General features: G+C 41.8%; 1 protein-coding gene across 1 annotated transcript in view; it reads right to left on the bottom strand.

The window, feature by feature from the left end:
* Positions 1 to 22,229, bottom strand: part of LOC140190849 (transmembrane protein 132C-like) — a 1,058,274-nt gene that overhangs the window by 782,169 nt on the left and 253,876 nt on the right. The window contains exon 2 of the mRNA XM_072247739.1: positions 1,463 to 2,360. Coding sequence (XP_072103840.1) covers positions 1,463 to 2,360 — 898 coding nt within the window. The remainder of the gene's footprint in view (positions 1 to 1,462; positions 2,361 to 22,229) is intronic.

The raw sequence follows: 22,229 nt of genomic DNA, 5'->3' as shown, positions 1-22,229 counted from the left end.
TGTTCTCATAATCTAAAAATAAATTCCTCCCTTAATGACATGACAATAAATATTCGAGTCCTTGATCTCATGGTGGATTATTGCACTGTGCAAAACAGATGCTCCACAACCCAAGAAACTACAGTATAATTCAGTAGATATGACATCAATAACTTTTTTAAGAAGTTATAAGAGCAGTTTGATATCGTGAACTCACAGTTTTCCATTCGAATATTTCACTTGAACAAAAATATTGGTGTCATTTTTAATAAGCATTCTATCGCAAATAATCACAGTGGGTGCACATCTCTTCTATTTCAGCAATTCAACTATCAATTCCAAACACTAATGAACAATATGACACAACACACAAAATTCTGGAGGAGCTCAGCAGGTCAGGCAGCAGTTGTGGAAATGAATAAATAGTCGACGTTTCAGGCCGAGACCCTTCGTCAGGATTCAAGAAGAAGATTCTTGGCCCGAAACGGCAACTGTTTGTTCATTTCCATGGATGCTGCCCGGCCTGCTGAGCTGCTGCAACATCTTTTGTGAGTTGCTTTGGATTTCTAGCATCCGTGGACTTTCACGTGTTTACTTATAATAATTTGTCTCGAGTGCAATAAATCATAATTATGGCTTTCAATCAATATATACTGCACATAACGTGTGCATCATTTGCACTGGTTTACGTAAGAACTGTTTGTCTAGGAACATATTTTGAATGGTACAGTAGTTCTTCACCCTTGTGAACAAATTGTTCCAGACTCAACCTGAAAACCAGGAAGTTCAGGACTGTGAGTTAACAATGTGCATCAATGGAATAAACTAATTTTCCATGAATAGATTAACCCCAGATTCCTCTCCAACACCCATAACTTGCGGTAAAGCATTTTGATACAGCAAGTGTCTAAAATTATCCTGATGAAAACAATCAGAAAAACTTATATTAAATTAAGATGTCTCCACTTTCTCTCTCCTCCAAGTGGACCATGATCTTGTCACGGTTTGGAGGATGGCATGCCTGAATGACTGAGAGAGCTATGCTGGCTGGAGTCAGGGCTTTATGCTTTGGCGCTTGGTAGGGTCCCCCATGCCAAGCAGGTCAAAGGGTAAGGGTGCTCCGCCAGTTCTCCAGGTTCAGGGGTTCAGCTCAGGGCTAACAAAATTGTTGTGGAAACAGCAATGAAGAATCCTTCTACCTCTGAATGCAATGGTATTCCCTAGTCTCCAGCTGGGACTTGCATGACTGACAGTAGTGAAAGTCGAGAGGAAGCTACTGACATGATGAGGGAATCCCTGAACATCACTAGAGATGGAGGACCAGCGGCATAACAGCAGGAATACATACTTTCTCTCTAAAACAATAATGGTCCAGAAGAGAATTTTTATAAATTAAATCACATAAATCTCAATTAAATATAGCTAATGCAACAATTGTTAAAACACTGACCATCCCACAAGCACATACTGAAGAGTGACCTACCGCAGCGTGAACTGGTTCACCGTTGAGCTGCTGGCCAGTGACACATAAAAAGTGACTACTTCGCCTTGCTTGAGAGGCCTTTGTATCACCGAGATGATGATGTTATTGTCCAGCCGCATTTCTGTTCGCCGTGGGTCTCCAGAACCTTGGTGTAGTCGGACGCTACCAATACGCTGTAGAGAGTGGAGTGTTTCGTCAACGTCATCGCGGCCTGGCCGAATAGCATTGTCCTTTCGCGTGTCTTCTGCATCACATTCGCTGTCTTCTTCAGCATCCTGCACCAAGTAATATAGTTCCACTGGTGTTCCCTCAGAGTGATCAGTAATCCTTTTACGACCAGGTACTATGGTAGGAGGATTAAACCAAGAAGGCAGAAGTTCCAGTTCTACAATACACAATCCAAGATCTCCTTTCAGGCGACAACTGTTTCTGACTTCCCTCGTTTCCCGAAATGCATATACACGTATACAGGGAAGGTTTTCGTTAACGCCGTAATCATCCCAGTCTCGGCCTGTGATATAAAATAAAATCTGTACTATTGGCCGATTGGAATAAACTTTGTTACCAATGATACTTGCTTTGATTTTCCAGTTGAAAGTGAACTTATCAACCATGCTGAACAGATTAGAGGGTTGCAGCAGAGCTCTGGGCACAACTTGTTCTGCAGCATAAGGTCCATAGCTGACATTAATCATAGGAGGAGTCTTGGCCTCGTGGATGAAAAAGGGTTCCATGCGGAACTGTAGGCTGTTGTTGCGCATGATTTCCTGGTTGGCTTCTTTTAGAAAAAATGAACTTTCAGCTTTCTGAATATGGTACTTCACTGGCAGATAGACCGGAAGTGAAGAAAACTTCTGAGCACTCTCCACAATACCTGTGACCCCACGGTTCTGTACAACTGAGAATAAACAAGAAAGAGAGGTACATGAAAGAGTATTCTGAAAAATACTCCTTACATTTTTTTCTTTAATTATTCTGTTTACGTGTATTCCCCTCCCCCACACACTAAAGACACAATACTTTTGATACATCGCTCAAATTGTCATGGAAGTACTTCACCACTGTTTAAACAGAGTTTACCATGGATGTGAACTAACTCTGTAAGGACCTCAAAAAGAGCCAAATAAACGCTATCATGTCAGAGATACTTCAATATGAACATCTCAAATGAAAGCTGCAGCAAGTTGTCTAATTATATCTATTTTGATGTGGTCTCTAAATTAATTGGCACCTTCCTGTACACAACTTCAATCGAGTTCTGAAGCATAAAACTATTTTGATCCCTTATCTAAAATATATTAAGAATTGCTAATATTGCACTTCCAAAATGTCTTGCTTAAACTTAACAGGGGAATTGCTATGAGGCATCTGTCTTATAAATGTTCTCTTAGCATTGGCTAATGTTGCATAAACACATAACTGTTACAATAAATCTGCATAGTAATAGTCCACCATTATTTTGTTTGATCTACACTCAGTGGCCACATTATTAGGTACTACCTATGCATAATAAAGTGGACACCAAAGTGTATGTTCATGATCTTCTGCTGCTGTAGCCCATCCGCTTCAAGATTCGACAAGTTGTGTGCTGAGAGCTGCTCTTGTCCACACCACTGTGGTGATGCCTGGTTATTCAAGTTATTGTCACCCTCCTGAAAGTTTGAACAGGTCTGGCTATCCTCCTCCAGTCTCTCTTATTAACAAGGAATTTTCACCCACAGAACCGCCGCTCACTGGATGTGTTTTGTTCATCGCACAATTCTCTGTAGAGGCTGCTCTGTGTGAAAATCCTAGGAGATCCGCAGTTTCTGGGATACTCAAACCAGCCCATCTGGCACCAATGATCACTCCAAGGTCGAAGTTACTGAGATCAACTTTCTTCCCCATTCTGATGTTTGGTCTGAACATCAACTGAACCTCTTGACCATGTCTGCATGCTTTTATGCATTGAGTTGTTGCCATGTGATTGGCTGGTTAGATATTAGCATTAACAAGCAGGTGTACCAGAGTACCTAATAAAGTGGCCACTCAGTGCAAGTCAGTGCATAGAAAGTGAATGAATGGGAATCATGCAGACTGATACCATGAACATTTCAGGCAGAAGGGCCTATTTCTCTGCTGTACAGCTCCATGATTCTTTGAGTCTTAAAAGTCTTTGAGGCTTTTATTAGCACAGAAAAATTTATCAGATTGATTCATTCCTCAATAGGGTGATATCTGATGTTAATAAATGTACTATTTAACTGATTGAAATCTTTGTGCAAGATAATTTTGCTGTTAACATCCGCTCACTTTCAAAGAAGTTTAAGCAACCTCTTAAAACTTTTTTGTTTTGCAGTACAGTACTTCATTAACTGTTTACATCATTGTTTTCCATAAAATCCAGGGCACACTGGGCTCCACTGGGAAAATGTACAAATCACAGAAAACGTTTTCAGGATTTTGAAAGGAATTTATCAGGCAGACAGAAACAAATTGCAAAAAAAAAAACAAATTGCTCGCAGAACTCAACAAGTCGAGCAGCACCTGTGCGGAGAAACTCAACTGCCAATCTTCTGAGAGTGGAGAGGGAAGGCAGGCAGTATAAAGGAAGAGAGGAAATAGCAGGCCAAAAAAAGAGCTACATAGGCTAATCCTACTTCCTGACGCTGTCTATAGTCCTCCTTAGAGTGACAGCGGTCCTCAAATGCTGACCTAGGTACTCTTTAACTGAGATGAGAGTTCACGTAGTGAGTTCCAGAGTCCCATTGCCACCAACCGAGTAAAAGAGATGCCTGGTGAAGTCCTTACTCTTATGTTTCTTACTTAAAGATGCAGCGGCCCTTCTGGCCCTTTGAGCTATACCATCCTATCAACATCTGATTGAAGCCTAGCCTAATCATGGACAATTTATAATGACCAATTAAACCTACTGAACGGTACGGTTTTGAACTGTGGGAAACTGGAGCACCTGGAAAAAAGTCCAGGCATTCCATGAGCAGGACGTCCAGACTCCGTACAAATGATGTAGGGATTGAACTTTGAACTACAATGCCATTAGCTTTAATAGAGTTGCGCTAACCACTATGTTACCCTGCTACCCTTTATACTTAATGTCTCAAACCAATAGAGGCAATTTACCATGTTAACCATTTTATCTTCCGTCCTCTTATCTCCATGATTCAATAGGCATGCAATCCGAGGACTGTCTAATCCTCTACAATTCTCAGCAGCCCCAGAACACATTGGGTACTCTCTTGCCTTTCATACCCAAAATACTAACAAATGCCACGGAAAGCAAAAGATCTAACACTTGAGTCCCAGTGCATGTTGTCTGGCAATCAGTAAAACTTGCATGATCAAGGATACTTTGCTTCCTTTCACTGGGACAATTTTAGATCCAATTATTTTGTTTCCTTGGATCCCTTGGGCTCTTCGATTTCTGATCTCGGAGTTTGACAGGTGTCTTGCTAAAATCCACGTTAACTAGATTAACTGCAACATCCTCCTTGAAACCTCTCATTACCTCTTCAAAAAAAAATCAATCAAATTAAGTCAGGCATGTTCTGGCCTTAACAAATCCCTCCAACTGCTTTCCAAATGATAATATTTCCAATAATTTGTAAATTACATTATGTGTGATTACATATCTATGTCTTCTCCTTTTCTAAAAGCAATACCACATCAGAATTTGTTCAGCCCAAGAGCAGGTTGGAAAATATTTTTCTTTTATTTTATTTTTAAAGCAGTGATTTGACTTCATTAAATTAAATTTGCCAAATCCTCAATGTTTCCTCTTTCTTTACATTATTTCATATACTCACTCCATAATTTCAACCTGCCTTTTTGTGAAAGACACAAGCAAGATGTGATCAGAGCCAAATCATTTCCACACTCAGATTATTTTAGTCTCTAAAGACCATATACTTTCTTTTATCTCTTTAAATATTTATAAAACATTTTATGGCTTTCCTTGACTTCCTATGTCAGCCATTCAAATTCGCAATTTAAATCACTCTGACACTTTCTTCACTCTTTCAGGCTCAATGTGATTTAGAGCATCTGACATTCTCATGTACTTTCCTGTTATGCTTTATATTATCCTGTGTGCTCAAATACCACAGAGATTTAGAAGTCCTACTCATTTTCCAGAATATGTTTGCTTTATACTTCTCACCACTCTAGTTCTGATAGTCACCAAACTATCCCTGTTAAATTATATTTCTGTTTCATAAAATTTCCTCCAAGGGGACCACACAGCCTTGTCGTAGGGTTTGGAGGCTTGCATGCCTCAGTGACCTAGAGAGCTACGTTGACCAGAGTCAGGGCTTTATTCTTTGGTTCTTGGTAGGGTCACCCATGCCAAACAGATCAAAGGGTAGAGGCTAAACTAAGAGTGGTCCACCGGTCCTCCAGGTTTGGGGGTTCAGCTCAGGGCCAACAGCCCTGACCGGTAAAATGAAATTGTTACATAAGCAATGAAGAATCCTTCTATATATGTGTGGACAGACAGATATAGAAGGCAATCATTGCTGCCCTAAATGCCAGCAGCAAAATGGGCAACTCCTTACCCAAAGCTGACATGATTTATATTTTGTTTTAAATATTGCTCAATAATTTAATGGCATTCACTAGTTTTGATCTTAATTGTAAGTTGTCTTTGACTATAACAATCAGGTCCTAATGGTCTGTGCAGGTCCTGTTGGCCATCGGTTGGGATTGGAGGGAATTGGAGGGAAGGCAGGATATGCGTGGATCACAGTCACAAGCAATCACACGTGGCCTTGAGTTTACAGAGAGAATGGCACGGATGACAATTGGGAGAAGATTGTACGTCCAATCATATGCAAAAACAGAAAGAAAGAGCATTTAGCCTTTGGTGGCATCCTACTTAATGTGTCAAATAAACCAAATATTACTTTTTGAATCATGATCATATCTTCCAAAAGTATAACAGGGCTACTTCTACTTCTGTCTGATTCTCCTTCTTCTTACAAGTGGGGTCAAGAATGACTTGCATACACTTTTGGCTCAATGGGTTCTGGAGTGGCTGGAGAAGATTCTTGAGTGCTTCTGGTATTTGGTCTTAGGTGATGTGGGTGGAGTAACTGGAGCAGCAGAGCTGATTGAGGGCAATTAGGGCCTTGTTGCTGGTGCATGTGAGGGATTTTGTAGAGACTGCATTGGTGGTATCTCTCCTGTGTCCTTCAATGCCTACTATGGATAGTCCATGTCTTAGAGGCATAGAGGAAGGGCAGAGGTTACTGCTGCTTGGTAGACCATGAGCTTTGAACTGGGTTTGAGGTCTCAGCCCTCACACACTTATTTCCCCTCAGGCAGCCGGGGCCTGTCGAGCTTCCTGAAGCGACCAGCGAATTCGATCAACAATGTCTATCTTCATTGAGAGGTAGCTTCTGGGATTTGGAAAGCAATCCACATTTTCAGGGCTCTCACTGTGGATGTTTATTCTTGGGAGGGTTTCATACATGGGGCAGTTTAGAAGATCAGTATTAAGCTGCTTATTAATAAAAACGTCTGTCACATAAGGTTTCAAGTCCCCAAGAGAGTTGACAAATGAAAAGCAATTTGTTTTTTATGCTTTACACAGTTTGTTCCTAGTACATTCTCATAAAAATCTTTCAGCTGTCACTATTCAGAGTGGATTCCTGGCCATTTCATACATAATATTCTCAGAAGGTATAAAGAGAGAGGACCCTGGTGTCTCTATCAATAGATCATCACACCCAAGAGAGTCTCAATCCAAACAACAAAATCTTAGGACAAAGGTGAAGTCGCATGACCACCTATGATTTTCTTCATCGAATAAAACGGTTGATTTAATCTGTTTAGTGGGAAAATGGCAAGTGCTTTCTTCTTCTGACACACCTGTCAAGAAATCACTCAGACACACCAAAATGAAATGCTCATCGTACAAGCTAATTGAGCACTGACATTATGAAATGACAGAAATTAAGAAGTGTATCTGAAAGCATTATCTTCTTTCACTGATATGGTAAAATGTCACTAATTTTAATCAATCAGGATTAAATATAGTAGACTGGCGATTTGATAAGATTGCTGGTTTGTCATTCCAAATTTGATCCACAGTATATATTGCTAAGGCTCCACAGAAACGAACATAAAAACATGGGGTAGGGCATTCAACTCCTCAAGCCTGTTCCGTGATTCAAAAGTCTCCATTTCTTACCCTATCCCCACAATAGTTCCTTTACTACCGAGAAATCTTAAGTAAGTAAAGCATCCGTTAGTCTTGCGAGACCATGGATCTGCGCCTGGAAAGTCTTCACTCTCCAGGGCGCAGGCCTGGGCAAGGTTGTATGGAAGACCGGCAGTTGCCCATGCTGCAAGTCTCCCCTCTCCACGACACCGATGTTGTCCAAGGGAAGGGCAAGGGCTGATACAGCTTGGCACCAGCGTCATCGCAGAGTACTGTGCGATGAAGTGCCTTACTCAAGGACACAACATGCTACCTCGGCTGGGGCTTGAACTCACGACCTTCAGGTCACTAGTCGAATGCCTTAACCACTTGGCCACGTGCCCACCAAGAAATCTATTGATCTATATTTTGAATGTAGTCAATGACTGAAGCCCCATGGATCTCCCAGGCAGAGAGTTCCAAATATTCACCTTTCTCTGAGTTATCAAATTTCTCTTCATTTCAGTGCCAAATAGCCAACCAATTTTCCTCAGCCAAGGAAACGTTCCTTACATCCACCCTATCAAATCTTTAATAATTTATTAACTTCTATATTTTAGAGAATAGGGATCTATCCTGCTCAACACCTCCTCACATGATAGTCCTGCTACACCCAGAATCAGTTCAGTACAGGGGTTCCCCACACAGGGGCCATGGACCCCTTGGTTAATTGTATTGGTCCATGGCATAAAGAAATTTGAGAACCCCTGGGCTAGTAGATCTATCTATCTATCTATCTATCTCTCTCTCTCTCTCGCTCTGCATGTGTGTGTCTCTCTCTCCCTCTCTCTGTCTCTCTGCCTCTCTCCTCCTCTTTCTCTCTCTCTCCACCTCCCCCCCTCTCTCTCTCTCTCTCTCTCTCTCCCCCTCTGCTCTCTCTCTTTCTGTCTCTCTCTCACTCCCGCTCTCCTTCTCTCTCCCTCCTTCTTTCTCTATCTCTCCCCCTCCCTCCCCTCCTCTCTCTCACTCTCTTTCTCTCTGTCCCTCTCTCCCCTCTCCCTCTCTCTCTCTCTCTCTTTCTCTCTCTCCCCCCCTCCCTCTCTCTCCCTTCCCCCTCTTCTCCCTCTCCCTATGTATGCATGTATCTGTGTATGTATATATATATATATATATATATATATATATATATATATACACACATATATTTGGGAACAACCTTCTCAAATGCCTGCTGCACCTGCACATTCTGTTTCAGGGATTCAAGTACCAAGGGCACTCAGGTGTTCTTTGAATATCAACATTACCCAATTTCTCATCATTTCTATTTTTTTCTATTAAAAACATTGAGCCAGCAAATTCAGGCGATTGTGAGTCCCTACGGTCACAGAGCACTTCAGCTCAGCCTGCCACTTGCTACACACCAGCAGTGTTTCACTTTAGCCTAAAATATCCACAGCAAATGCTGGAGATAGCTAGCAGGTCAGGCAGCATCTACGCAGAGGGAAACAGAGTCGATGTCTCTGAATGATGAACTTTGACCCCCACAGATTGCTGCCTCACTTGCTGAGTATTTCCAGCAAGTTTAGTTTTATTTCAGGTTTGCAACAACTGCCGGGATTTTTTTTTTGGCTTATCGCCTTAGCCTTTCATCATTTCTGAAAAAAATGTACTGGACATGCACATTGATTCTACGTCAAACTATCTGTAGAAAGTTTAGTCTCAGATTATTAATAATATTGATGCAATAGCAAATAACTTTCATTCCAGTCACTGGGTAAACTCTTCATACATACTCATGAATTTAGGCAGTGGGTTTTAGTTATTTTTTAAAATATCACACTTGTATGTTTAATTATTGTTTATGTATACTTCTAGACTTTACAAAAGTTTCCATTTTTCCCAACCTATGCACATGATTTAGTTCTAATTCACCCCTCAGTTTCCCCTTTATTCATTGATAAGGACACTGGCTGATGAGTTGCAATGAATTTAATATTGAATAAGTGGCTTATATTAAACAAACTAATCAAATCAAAAAGATAAAAGCCATGGCCCAGATGGATAATACCTTTCCACTGTGAAAACAACATAATAGGTTCCTGGGTTATTAACTCTGATATTTAATACTTCATTGGACAAGGGTCTAGTGCCTGAGGACTGACAAATAAAAAGAGAACAGAATACATCTAAGGAGTTATAGTCGATGCTGAGGAGGACTGCAACTATTAAATGGTGGACATTAATAAACCTACAGAATGGACAATTAATTGGCAAATTGAGTTTAACACAGATAATGCAAGGTAGTACTTTGTGTTAATAGAGATGTCGTTTTTGCTTGAAATGGGTGAGAGACGGTTGGGTGGACAAACAATGGGATCCTTGGAGCATGCTGCGAGGTGGTTAGCACAACGCTTTACGGTGCCCATGACCCAGGATCAATTCCTGCCGCTGCCTGTAAGGAGTTTGTACGCTCTCCTCGTGACCGTTATGGGTTCTCCCCCTGGTGCTCTGGTTTGCTCCCACAGTCCGAAGACCTATCAGTTGCTAGGTTAATTCATCACTGTAAATTGTTCCGTGATTAGGCTAGGATTAAATCGGGGGATTGCTGGGCGGCGGGGGTCAAAGGAAGAGGTCTATTCTGTGCTGTGTCTCAATAAATAACAAACAATCATTAAACACTGAGCCACAGATTACCAAGGTCAATAGTTTCCTGCTTCTGTCTCCCTAATATCTTGAATAGTAGCATTATATTTGCGGTTTCCCCATCTTTTGAGACTTCTCCAGAATCCAGCGAATATTGCTAGATTATAACCAACACATTCGTTAACTCTGTAGCTACTTAGTTTACAGCTGAAGAATACACACCATCAGGTCCAAGGGACTTCTTAGACTTCAGTCCGTTAGTTTGTTTAATAACGTTTTCTAATCCGTTTATTATTATTATTTAGTGACTTTGTCAGGAAGACTAATCCAAAATACATTTTTTTGAATTGTGATTTCTCAGCTTCACCCTAGGGAATGATGTTTAATTTACTTGTTCTCTTCGACCATAAGATACCACGATTGTTTTTGTCATTCTTCAATACAGAAGTGTAAAGGAAAAGAAAATGATTCCTACTCCAGATTCAATGCAGCATAAAAACACACAATAACCATAAAAAAAAGTCACAATAAACGTAAGTGTGAAAGCAATCCCATAAAACACAGTATACAAGAAACTGTGAGCATGGCCATATATACACAAGATTAGCATATATACTGTTCATTGCTGGCCAGTGGTGTAATGGCCCAAATTTGGCTGGTTCCTTGGATGCTTCCATTCGTGCTGGGTTGAGCATTGACTTGGCAACTTGGCCTCTTAAAAAATAGACAAGTACTAAAGAAATGGATAGATGCCACCCAGCGTACAAGACATGGAGAGAAACGACAAAAAGCTTATATACATAGACATGATTGTATGCATTGTACACAAAGTGAAGCTAGGTACAGGAATATCTGAACATGAAAAGACTCTGACAGGAAATGAAAAAGTGATAAAGGGACCCGTGGCAAGAGGAATTCTTGGTAGCAACAATAGGTGAGTCACTACGCCAGTGTGGGTATGAGGTAAGGAGAGTAAGCGCTAAGAGGCACTGTATTGGGGTTGAAGGGCGCTGAGAGGCTGGGGAGAGGAGTGGCTGCTGTATATGTTGGGTGGTGGGGAAATGTTGAGCTGGGTTAATGGCTGAGGTGTCGATCAGCCTTACGTCTTGTGGGAAGTAACTGCTTTTGAGTCGAGTGGTCCTGCTGTGGATGCTGCGTAGCCTCTTTCCTGATGGGGGTGGGACAAACGATCCAGAAGCAGGGTGGGTGAGATCCTTCATGACGTAGCTGGCCTTCTTACAGCACCTTTCTGTATATAGTATATTCCACATAAGAGATGGTGCGAGTGGCAGAGTGATTTGAGCAGCAACGAGGCTCCAAGTAGCGCATCTCAAAGCCCTGCCCCAGCAAAACCGCAAAAGCCTTTGAGAGCTAATGAAAATCAGGAAGCTGCACATGCAGGAAATCTGAAATCTAGGGATGAGTGCAAGAAACAGTCAACAAGTCAGGCAGCTTCTGTAGAAAGAGAAATGGAGGCAATATTTTAGGACAAAGACCATTTGTCGGACATAGCTTCCACAGATGCTGCTTATGTTTTCTATCATGTTCTGTCAAAGCCTTTGAGCTCTTGAAGAGTTTCTAGAAGTTTTCAATATAAATTCAAATTATTCAAATTGACATATATAATTTGGGGGAAAAAAGAAACAAAGTTTCATTGAAATGGTAAAAGGTTAGCAAATAAGTGAACAAAATGCAACAAAATTTCACCAGTACATATTCAAACCCTGGGGCTAATGACTACATTCAAACATTGGCACACCTTTGATCCCTGATGTCAAGCAAAGGGATGGATGCAAAGTACCATCTAGACCCATTGTCCAGCATGATGCTACTTTACCCCTGGCCACATCAGCGGCGATTCTAGCAGTAGGATGGGAAGTCAGCATTTCAATTTGGCTGCGACCAGCTGAGGCACAGATAGCTAACTACAGGAGCTCGCTGCAGAACCATTAGTTGTCAGTTACCTCAATTCAGCCTGGTCAGTTCAGAAACAGGTTCACGCTTCAGTGATCATTATCTCACTTATTGGTAATCCAAGTAAAGTTAAAAAAAACAATCCTTGCTCTGATCACAAAAACACAACCTAATTCTACATGTTCTATTGTGAAAATAATCTCAATTTCCAGGTGAGGAGGTACACAGCCTATTTGTAACACTAGTACTGATGAAAAATATACTATTATAATTGTCCCAGAAAATGATAAAAATTGAATGTTTTGAGACAGTACAGCGACTTGTTCCGTTTTAGAAACACAAATGATGGATATTCGATAGCATTTTTTTCTCCCTCAACCACAAAAAGAATCACTGTTAATAAAATATCAAGAAGTCATTTGACTGGAAGCGCAGCTGCAGCAGCTTGCAAGAACTGGCTTGACTGTGGCTAATTTCCCTCAGGGCCCTGCGAAGTAAAAATTAAAAGCAACTGAGCTAAAACCAATTTACCATCAAGCTTCATGTAAAATGGACTTGAAGAAGAAAGACGCTGAAACAAAATGAAACAGCAAAGGGAATTAAAACTTATCTGGTTATTGCAAAAAGAAATAATTAATCAAAGTATTAAAAACTGAGATGAGCTTCAAAAATACTCCACTACAAGGCACAGGAGACCAATCAACAACCGGAGGCGCCATGTGTAAATCCTCACATTATTACAGGTAAAGGGAAATTGTATCACAAGCACACTGTATCTGATGAAAGCTGACAAGTGTCTGTCAAAAGTTTACCTCAGTGTTCTCTGAAGTTTCTTAATAGTTGCCTGTTGCAGTTTTGCCTGTACACAAGGCAAATCCTCATTCAGCTTTTGTAATTGATTAGATAAAATTGATTTTATTATGATGGAACATATTAAAAATAATGATAATTATAAAATTGTGATAACATTTGAACTATCATCCTGACACTAAATAAAAGACATTCATATGCCATAGCAACATCTTGGCGTTGAGGACCACAATTCAAGCACCAAAAGATATAAATCTAACTCAATTACTCTCCTTAGCTTCATGAATATAAGTGCCATTCATTCCTACAGCATTATCTGCAGACCTGTACAAGAGGTTTGAGGCTTCTTCTTCACTGGCAACATTACACTGTCTGCAAAAAGACATTCTAATTACATTGATGCCCGATGATTTCAATTTGATTTTTCATTAAAGGCTGCAACATCTTTAAAAAGACAGAATCACTCAGAACTGGAATAAACTGCAATTGGAGTCTCAGTAAATTTAACCTGAATCTGATGTGACAACATTATCTCCTCCTTCCCTTTCCCCCTGGATCCCCTCCTTCTTCCCTTTCTCCTATGGTTCACTCTCTTCTCTAGTCTTTATCATTCCCACCTGGCTTCACCTATCACCTTCTATCTAGCCCCCTTCCCCTCCCCTCCCCCCACCTTTTTTATTCTGGTTTCTTCCCCCTTCCTTCTCAGTCCTGAAGAAGTGTCTTAGTACGAAACGCCAACTGTTTACTCAGTTCCATAGATGCTGCCTGGCCTGTTGAGTCCCTCCAGTATTTTTGAGCTTTATTTCACATAATGAAGCTAGATCCAGTTGTTGGATGCCAATCATAATTTTGCCTTATTACATGAAAGGTATCATTGTAATAGAGCAGATATGGGTCTAGAAATTGAAGTGTACAGTACCACCTATTTTTTACGTGCAATGGTACCCCAAAACCAACTTGCACATACTTTAAACAAGATGGCCCCTACTTCCAGTGGAAGACAGCCCCACTCAAACATAACTGGTGTTACACTTCGTGCACACCTCACATCTCTCCCTCAAACACAATAAAATCTGCAGGTGCTGGAAATCAAGGGAATACACCCTAAATGCTGGAGGAACTCAACAGGCCAGGCAGCTTCTATGGAAAAGAGTAAACAGTCACTGTTTCGGGCCCAGACCCTTCAACTCGAGACCCAATCCTGATGGAGGGTCTCGGCCCGAAACGTCAACTGTTTACTTTTTCCGTAGGTGCTGCCTGGCCTGCTGAGCTCCTCCAGCAATTTTGTGTGTATTGCTGTCATCTCTCCCTCATCGACTTTCAAATTCATGCACAGCACAGATATGCTGCCATCTCTGCCGAAGTATTGAGCCCCTGCCTTGCGGTGTTGTGTGAACAAGTGAAGTCAGGTGTCCTTCCTCTCCTGCGCTCCACTCACCTCCAATGCAGCCTCTTCTATCACTCTGCCACGACTAGCACAGGGAGCACTCTTTGGCACTCTGATACACTTCCTAAGCTTCCTGGGAGCAACTTATTTTCTAATACATGATGTGTTCTTCCTTGACTCCAACACAAGCTATCAAAAGAGATCAGAAGCAAGAGGCAGATATTCAACGGCAACAGTGCAGACAGCTTCTGCGAGCTGTTGTAATACGTTGATATCAAAGCAGGCACTTATGTTGAAGCTACTTCATCTGTGCCGATGACCAGCAGGAATGGAAAAAAAATGTATTTGCTGCTTACATATTTCCTTCAGAAATACAGTTCTTCACATCATTTGTCAATCAGAAGCAGGCTTTTCATTCCCCCAATAATCTTACTGAATTTGTTCTATTAATTTACAAGTCGTATGGGACTGTAAAAGCATTATGGTATTTTTAAGAGTTCTGGGTCAAAGGTTTTTCTATTGCTGTACTGGTTATGCCAATTGTCATTTAACAGCAAACTGTGTTTATCATTTTCATGTGAACAAATACAGTGTTGAGCTTGGAATCTAACTCCTCAAAACACAAACATGAGAAAATCTGCAGAAAATCCAAAGCCACACGCACAAAATGCTGGAGGATCTCAGCAGGCCAGGCAGCATTGAGGGAAAGGAGTGAGCAGTTAACGTTTCGGGCTGACGCCCTTCGCCAGGACAGGAAAGGAAGAAGGAAGGAGTCAGACTAAGGAGGTGAGAAGAAAAAGTACAAGGTGGCAGGTGATAGGTGAAATGGGGAGAGGGCGACGGGTGAAGTAAAGAGCTGGGAAGTTGATTGGCGGAAGAGGTAAAGGTCTGGAGAAGCGGTAATCTGATAGGAGAGGACAGAAGACCATGGAAGAAAGGGAAAGGGGAGGTACGTGACAGACAGGTAAGGAGATAAGTTGAGAGATGGAGACAGGAATGGGGAATATTGATTGGGGGAGGTGGGGCATTACTGGAAGTTTGATAGATCGATGTTCATGCCATCAGGTTGGAGCTACCCAGATGGAATATAAGGTGTTGCTCCTCCAACCTGAGTGTGGCCTCATCATGGCAGTAGTGACATGGCACGTCCATGTTTTGGTGGCCTCATATCCAAGACTTCTGGGAGTGTTCATACCACTGGGAGCTGCTGACGTCAAAGGGAGATGACAGAAGAGTGTTCCTTCTTCCTATCTTGAATTCATATTACACAAGGCTGCAACAGTGAAAGGCCCTGAGTTTCAAGATCAATAATCAAGCAAACTATTCTGTTGAAGGTGGTGGTGAGCTCCTTGTTGTGAATATCCAGAAAGCTGCACTGGAGCAGAGTGGTTGCATTTGAGAATGCAGGGGGTCACAAATCTCACAGAGGGCAGAGAATACACATTGGGCATTATCCCTTTAAAAAGCATGGCTTCCAAGAAAACGAGGGTAGTAAAACAAACAGTTGAGCAGCATTTGTGGAGAATGAAATGGGGTATCAAATTGGTAAACCTTTCATTAGAACACAACACACAAAATGCTGGAAGAACTCAGCAGGTCAGGCAGCATTTGTGGAAATAAATAGGTCAAGCTTCCTTCCCCTTCCCCCACCTTTGTATTCTGGCATCTTCCCCCTCCCTACTTAGCCCTGAAGAAGGGTCTCCGCCCGAAACGTTGACTATCCATCCATTCCCATCGATGCTGCCTGACCTGCTGAGTTCCTCCAGAACTTTGTGCGCGCTGCATTGGATTTCCAGTGTCTGCGGACTTTCTCGAGTTGAGGATTTGCTTTCACCAGAGTGAGTGGAGTACGGACACCATCCCCCCACCCCCGGCAGTCTGTATGGTGTTGGTGTCCGGCTCCCGTGAGAACTCTGCGGAGACGGGCTGGCATTCGTTTCTGAGTATGGTGCAGCAGAATGGTGGAAGTTTTGTTGCAAGGACAATACAGTTAAGAATGCCTCACTTATGGTCACCCTTCTCAATGAACGAGCTCTCATGATATTAATAAATTTAAAAGTCTGATGTGCATGCATACATTTGTTCCCATGAACAACAGAGGTAGTCTCCTCTCCCTCTCTCCACATTCAGAAATTACTCCTTCTGAAAGGCCATTGGTCCAATGAGTTAATGATGCCATTCATTACAATACCGTGGAGGTGTGGCTACAACAGCATGCAATATTCAAGCACTTTCTGATATATGGTCAAATTTGACTTATGAACATCTGTGAAAATGGGACCTGGAGATGGCCTGTGCTCGCATTGGGACCCATACAGTTAACAATTCAATGCACCTTCTCAGGCCAAAATCTCACTAACACTGTTGCAATCTTGCACATAACTGATTTTCTGATCCTTTTTGGAGGGATCCAATTTGGTGTCCATGCTACATGCCATTATACTTTAACACATAATCATGGTTCATTCTAATTTCTAGACAATGGCTTACGGTGCTTCGCAAAACTTTTCCGCTGAAAGGTCATTGAACTGAAACATTAATTCCATTTCTCTCTCCAGAGAAATTACCAATCTGCTGAGCATTTCAAGTTTTAATTTCAAATTTGTATGATCAGCAGGATTCTCATTTTGGTTTAGGAAAGTCAGATAGTCCTGCAAGTAGATAAGAAAAATCTCTTTTTTTGTCAGACATGACGTTCAAATTCCTGCATGGGAATACTTGCTCTGTGTGGTACTATTATTGATGTCATTTAAGACCACAGGACATAGGAGGAGAATTAGGCCATTCAGCCCATCAATCAATATGGTTGATTTATTATTGTTGTCAACCCCATTCTCCTGCTTTCTCCATGTAACCTTTGACGTCCTTATTAACCATGAACCTATCAACTGCCGCTTTAAATATAACCAATGACTTGGCCTCCACAGCCGCCCATGGCAATGAATTCCACAGATTCACCACTCTCTGGATAAAGAAATTCCTCCTCATCTCTGTTCTAAATGGACGTCCCTCTATTTTGAGGCTGTGCCCTCTGCTCCTCCTCTTTTTTTCTGGAGTAACCCTGTGAGGAAGTGCTACTCCAGAACAAAGAGGTGATAGGTCAAATTAAAATCCCAACAAAAGTTTTGGAGTTAAATTTCCCAAGTGACAGTTAGACACCCAGTAATGGATGCAGCATTACTCCACTGCGGATTAAGACGTTTGTCACACATATGACATCAGTTTCTTTAGAGAGGCGTTGAAGAACTTCTAAGGCTATTATTGTTGATTAACATTCATCTTCCCAAATAATGTCCCCAAAATGTAAGTTTGTAAATGTAATGCGTTATAAGAGCAATATTTCCCAGATAAATTAGTTTTCTGGGGATATGGACTTCATTGGCAAGTCCACTATTTACTGAACATCCCTAATTGTCCTTGGAAGGTGGCGATGAGTCATTTCTTGAACTTCTGCAGTCTTTCTGGTGCAGGGACTCTTATTCTGCCGGGGAGAGAGTTCAACGATTGAGACAATAAAAAGAAAGGAATTGGATAGAATTATATTCTGCTGCTAGGAGATTTAATTTTATAAAATCAGAATCAGAATCAGGTTTAATATCACCCACATATGTCATGAAATCTGTTAACAGCGTAACAGTACACTGCAATACATGATAATATAGAGAAAAAAATTGCATTACAGTGATATATATATATGTGTATATGGATGTGCCTGTGTGTATATATATATATATATATGTGTGTGTGTGTGTGTGTGTGTGTGTGTGTATCATAGTTAGATAGGTAGTGCAAAAACAGAAATAAAGAGGTGTGAGGTAGTGTTTATGGGTTCAATGCTTATGTGGAGTACTTCGCCATGTATTCAACCTGAGCCTGAGGCTCTAGAGGGTTCCTATACTGTGGAAGACGTCCTGCCTGCCCCGCCCCTGTGCCGAAGACGCCACGCCCCAGCGGCCTCAATGACTACAGACCGGTGGCATTGACCTCCCACATCATGAAGACCCTGGAGAGACTTGTTCTAGAGCTGCTCCGGCCTATGGTCAGGCCACACTTAGATCCCCTCTAGTTTGCCTACCAGCCCCGACTAGGAGTTGAGGATGCCATCGTCTTCCTGCTGAACCGTGTCTACGCCCACCTGGACAAGCCAACGAGCACTGTGAGGGTCATGTTTTTTGACTTCTCCAGTGTGTTCAACACCATCCGCCCCGCTCTGCTGGGGGAGAAGCTGACAGCGATGCAGGTGGATGCTTCCCTGGTATCATGGATTCTTAATTACCTGACTGGCAGACCACAGTACGTGTGCTTGCAACACTGTGTGTCCGACAGAGTGATCAGCAGCACTGGGCTCCACAGGGGACTGTCTTGTCTCCCTTTTTCTTCACCATTTACACCTCAGACTTCAACTACTGCACGGAGTCTTGTCATCTTCAGAAGTTTTCGGATGACTCTGCCATAGTTGGATGCATCAGCAAGGGAGATGAGGCTGAGTACAGGGCTACGGTAGGAAACTTCGTCACATGGTGTGAGCAGAATTATCTGCAGCTTAATGTGAAAAAGACTAAGGAGCTGGTCGTAGACCTGAGGAGAGCTAAGGTACCGGTGACCCCTGTTTCCATCCAGGGGGTCAGTGTGGACATGGTGGAGGATTACAAATACCTGGGGATACGAACTGACAATAAACTGGACTGGTCAAAGAACACTGAGGCTGTCTACAAGAAGGGTCAGAGCCATCTCTATTTCCTGAGGAGACTGAGGTCCTTTAACACCTGCCAGATGATGCTGAGGGTGTTCTACGAGTCTGTGGTGGCCAGTGCTATCATGTTTGCTGTTGTGTGCTGGAGCAGCAGGCTGAAGGTAGCAGACACCAACAGAATCAACAAACTCATTCGTAAGGCCAGTGATGAACTGGACTCTCTCACAGTGGTGTCTGAAAAGAGGATGCTGTCTAAGTTGCATGCCATCTTGGTCAATGTCTCCCATCCACTACACGATGTACTGGGTGGGCACAGGAGTACATTCAGCCAGAGACTCATTCCACCAAGATGTAGCACTGAGCGTCACAGGAAGTCATTCCTGCCTGTGGCCATCAAACTTTACAACTCCTCCCTTGGAGGGTCAGACACCCTGAGACAATAGGCTGGTCCTGGGCTTATTTCATAATTTACTGGCATAATTTACATATTACTATTTAACTACTTATGGTTCTATTACTATTTATTATTTATGGTGCAACTGCAACGAAAACCAATTTCCCCCGGGATCAATAAAGTATGACTATGACTATGACTATTTAGAAATCAGAAGGCAGAAGCTATTCCTGATCATTGAGTGTGTGCCTTCATGCTTCTGTACCTCCTTCCTGATGGTAACAATGAGAAGAGGGAATTTCCTGGGTGGTTGTGGTCCTTAATGATGGACACCACCTTTCTGAGGTACCGCTCCTTGAAGATTGTCTTGGATACTACGAAGGCTAGTACCCATGATGGAGCTGACTGATTTTACAACTCTCTTCGATCCTGCCAACAGCCCCTCCCCTCCATACCAGATGCAGCCAGTTAGAATGATGCATTCATTCTAAAACAGTAGTAAATGCAAATATTACAAGATAAAAGAACTCCTTGCAATTTGATTCTTTTAATTAATTTATTTAGAGGTTAGGGTTAGTGAGATGTAGACATGCTATGTTGGTGCTGGAACATCAACACTTGCAGGCTGCCAGCACAATCCTCATTTGATTTGATTTGATGCAAATGTCACATTTCACTGTATGCTTTGAGGTACATGTCACAAATAAATCTAATATTTATCCTTATCAGAGGCTGTGGTCATCACCAACGCTGCCTTACTTTATTGCCTATCTTTTACTTCCCCTGAACCGGGGAAATATTTAAAAATTAATCTACCTTGCTGACTGGGTAGAGATGACAGATGTCCTTCCCTGAAGGACATTAGTGTTCTAAATAGGCTTTTATAACAATCCAGCCGGTCTTGTGCTCATTCATATTGAAATCAGCCTTTTTTTAAAATTCCAGATTTATTTAATTACATGAATTAAATTCCCCAGCTGCCATGATGAGAGATGAACTCTGGATCAATGATGCATATCACATATTATTAGTCCAATAACTTAATCACTATGGTGGCTAAGTCTTGAAGGTTAAGGCATGAGAGAACACAGCTTTGATGGGCCGAACAGCCTTTACTCATCCTGATGTTCCCTCATAATCACAATGTAAATTGAAATTTACTTACTACTAACCTGACGTGAATTAAACAACAGTTACAGAGCCTGCTTCTTCTAAACCTGGCAACAGGCCTGACTGTAAAAATGCCTTCTCCCCCAAGACCCAGATTAGCATGTCTAGCTCTGTACTCTATCTAGTGCTAAATTAATTTCCACAATCTTAATGACTACATTAAATGGAAAGATAATAACTTGAGGGCCTGAGACTGCGATCACAATTAACTGAATTAGTTCCGAAAGTGCATTCAAGGCCACCCAACTTTAATAACAATTTCTGATTTGAAATCCTGAACTTGCACGCCAAGGTCTCATGACTACATGAGCTCTCCCCACCAGATCACATTGCCTATGGGTTTACCAGAAAAAAATCAAATGACTATAATTATAACCTGTGTTATCATAGAGTCACACAACATGAAAGCAGGGCCTTTGGCCCAATTGATCCATACTAACTAAGATTCCCATCTTAGCTAGTCCCATTTGCTCCTGTGTGACCTGTCTCCATCAAAACTAAGGGTTCCCAATGTTTTTATGCCATGGACCAATACCATTAATCAAGGGGTCCATGGATCCCAGGTTGGGAATCCCTGCTCTAAACCTTTTCTTTCGATGTACCTGTCCAAGTACCTTTTACATGCTTAAATATTGTTGCTATACCTGCCTAAACACTTCCTCTGGTAGCTCTCTCCCGCAATGAATTATGTAAACAGCAAAGAATGCTTAATCAAACAATATATTTACAATATTACGCAAATATTACTAAAATATTAAATACACAACAGTGCTGAAGAAAGGGACAAGTATATGAATTTGCTTTTCCTTCAACATTATACTTTATACTTTATACATTATTGTCACCAAACAATTGATACGAGAACGTACAATCACCACAGCGATATTTGATTCTGCGCTTCCCGCTCCCTGGATTACAAATATTAAATATTAAAAATTTGTGAATATTAAAAATTTAAATTATAAATCACAAATAGAAAATAGAAAAATGGAAAGTAAGGTAGTGCAAAAAAACCGAGAAGCAGGTCCGGATATTTGGAGGGTATGGCCCAGATCCGGGTCAGGATCCATTCAGCAGTCTTATCACAGTTGGAAAGAAGCTGTTCCCAAATCTGGCCATACCAGTCTTCAAGCTCCTGAGCCTTCTCCCGGAGGGAAGAGGGACAAAAAATGTGTCTTAATCTTCTAACTCTCTTTTCCTGAATGGAGAGACAATCTACTATTGTAATCCACGGCCTCCACTACTGTCAAGATGAAGCCACACTCAGGTTGGAGGAACAACACCTTATATTCCGTCTGGGTAGCTTCCAACCTGATGGCATGAACATTGACTTCTCTAACTTCCGTTAATGCCCCACCTCCCCTTCGTACCCCATCCCTTATTTATTTTTTTTTCTCTCTCTCTTTTTTCTCCCTCTGTCCCTCTCACTATAACTCCTTGCCCATCCTCTGGGCTCCCCTCCCCCTTTCTTTCTCCCTAGGCCTCCCGTCCCATGATCCTCTCCCTTCTCCAGCCTCGTATCCCTTTTGCCAATCAACTGTCCAGCTCTTGGCTCCATCCCGCCCCCTCCTGTCTTCTCCTATCATTTCGGATCTCCCCCTCCCCCTCCCACTTTCAAAT

Source organism: Mobula birostris, chromosome 31, assembly GCF_030028105.1.
Source record: "Mobula birostris isolate sMobBir1 chromosome 31, sMobBir1.hap1, whole genome shotgun sequence".
Taxonomy (NCBI): Eukaryota; Metazoa; Chordata; class Chondrichthyes; order Myliobatiformes; family Myliobatidae; genus Mobula; species Mobula birostris.
Note: the sequence above shows the minus strand (reverse complement) of the source record. Positions and strands in the feature narration are given on the sequence as shown.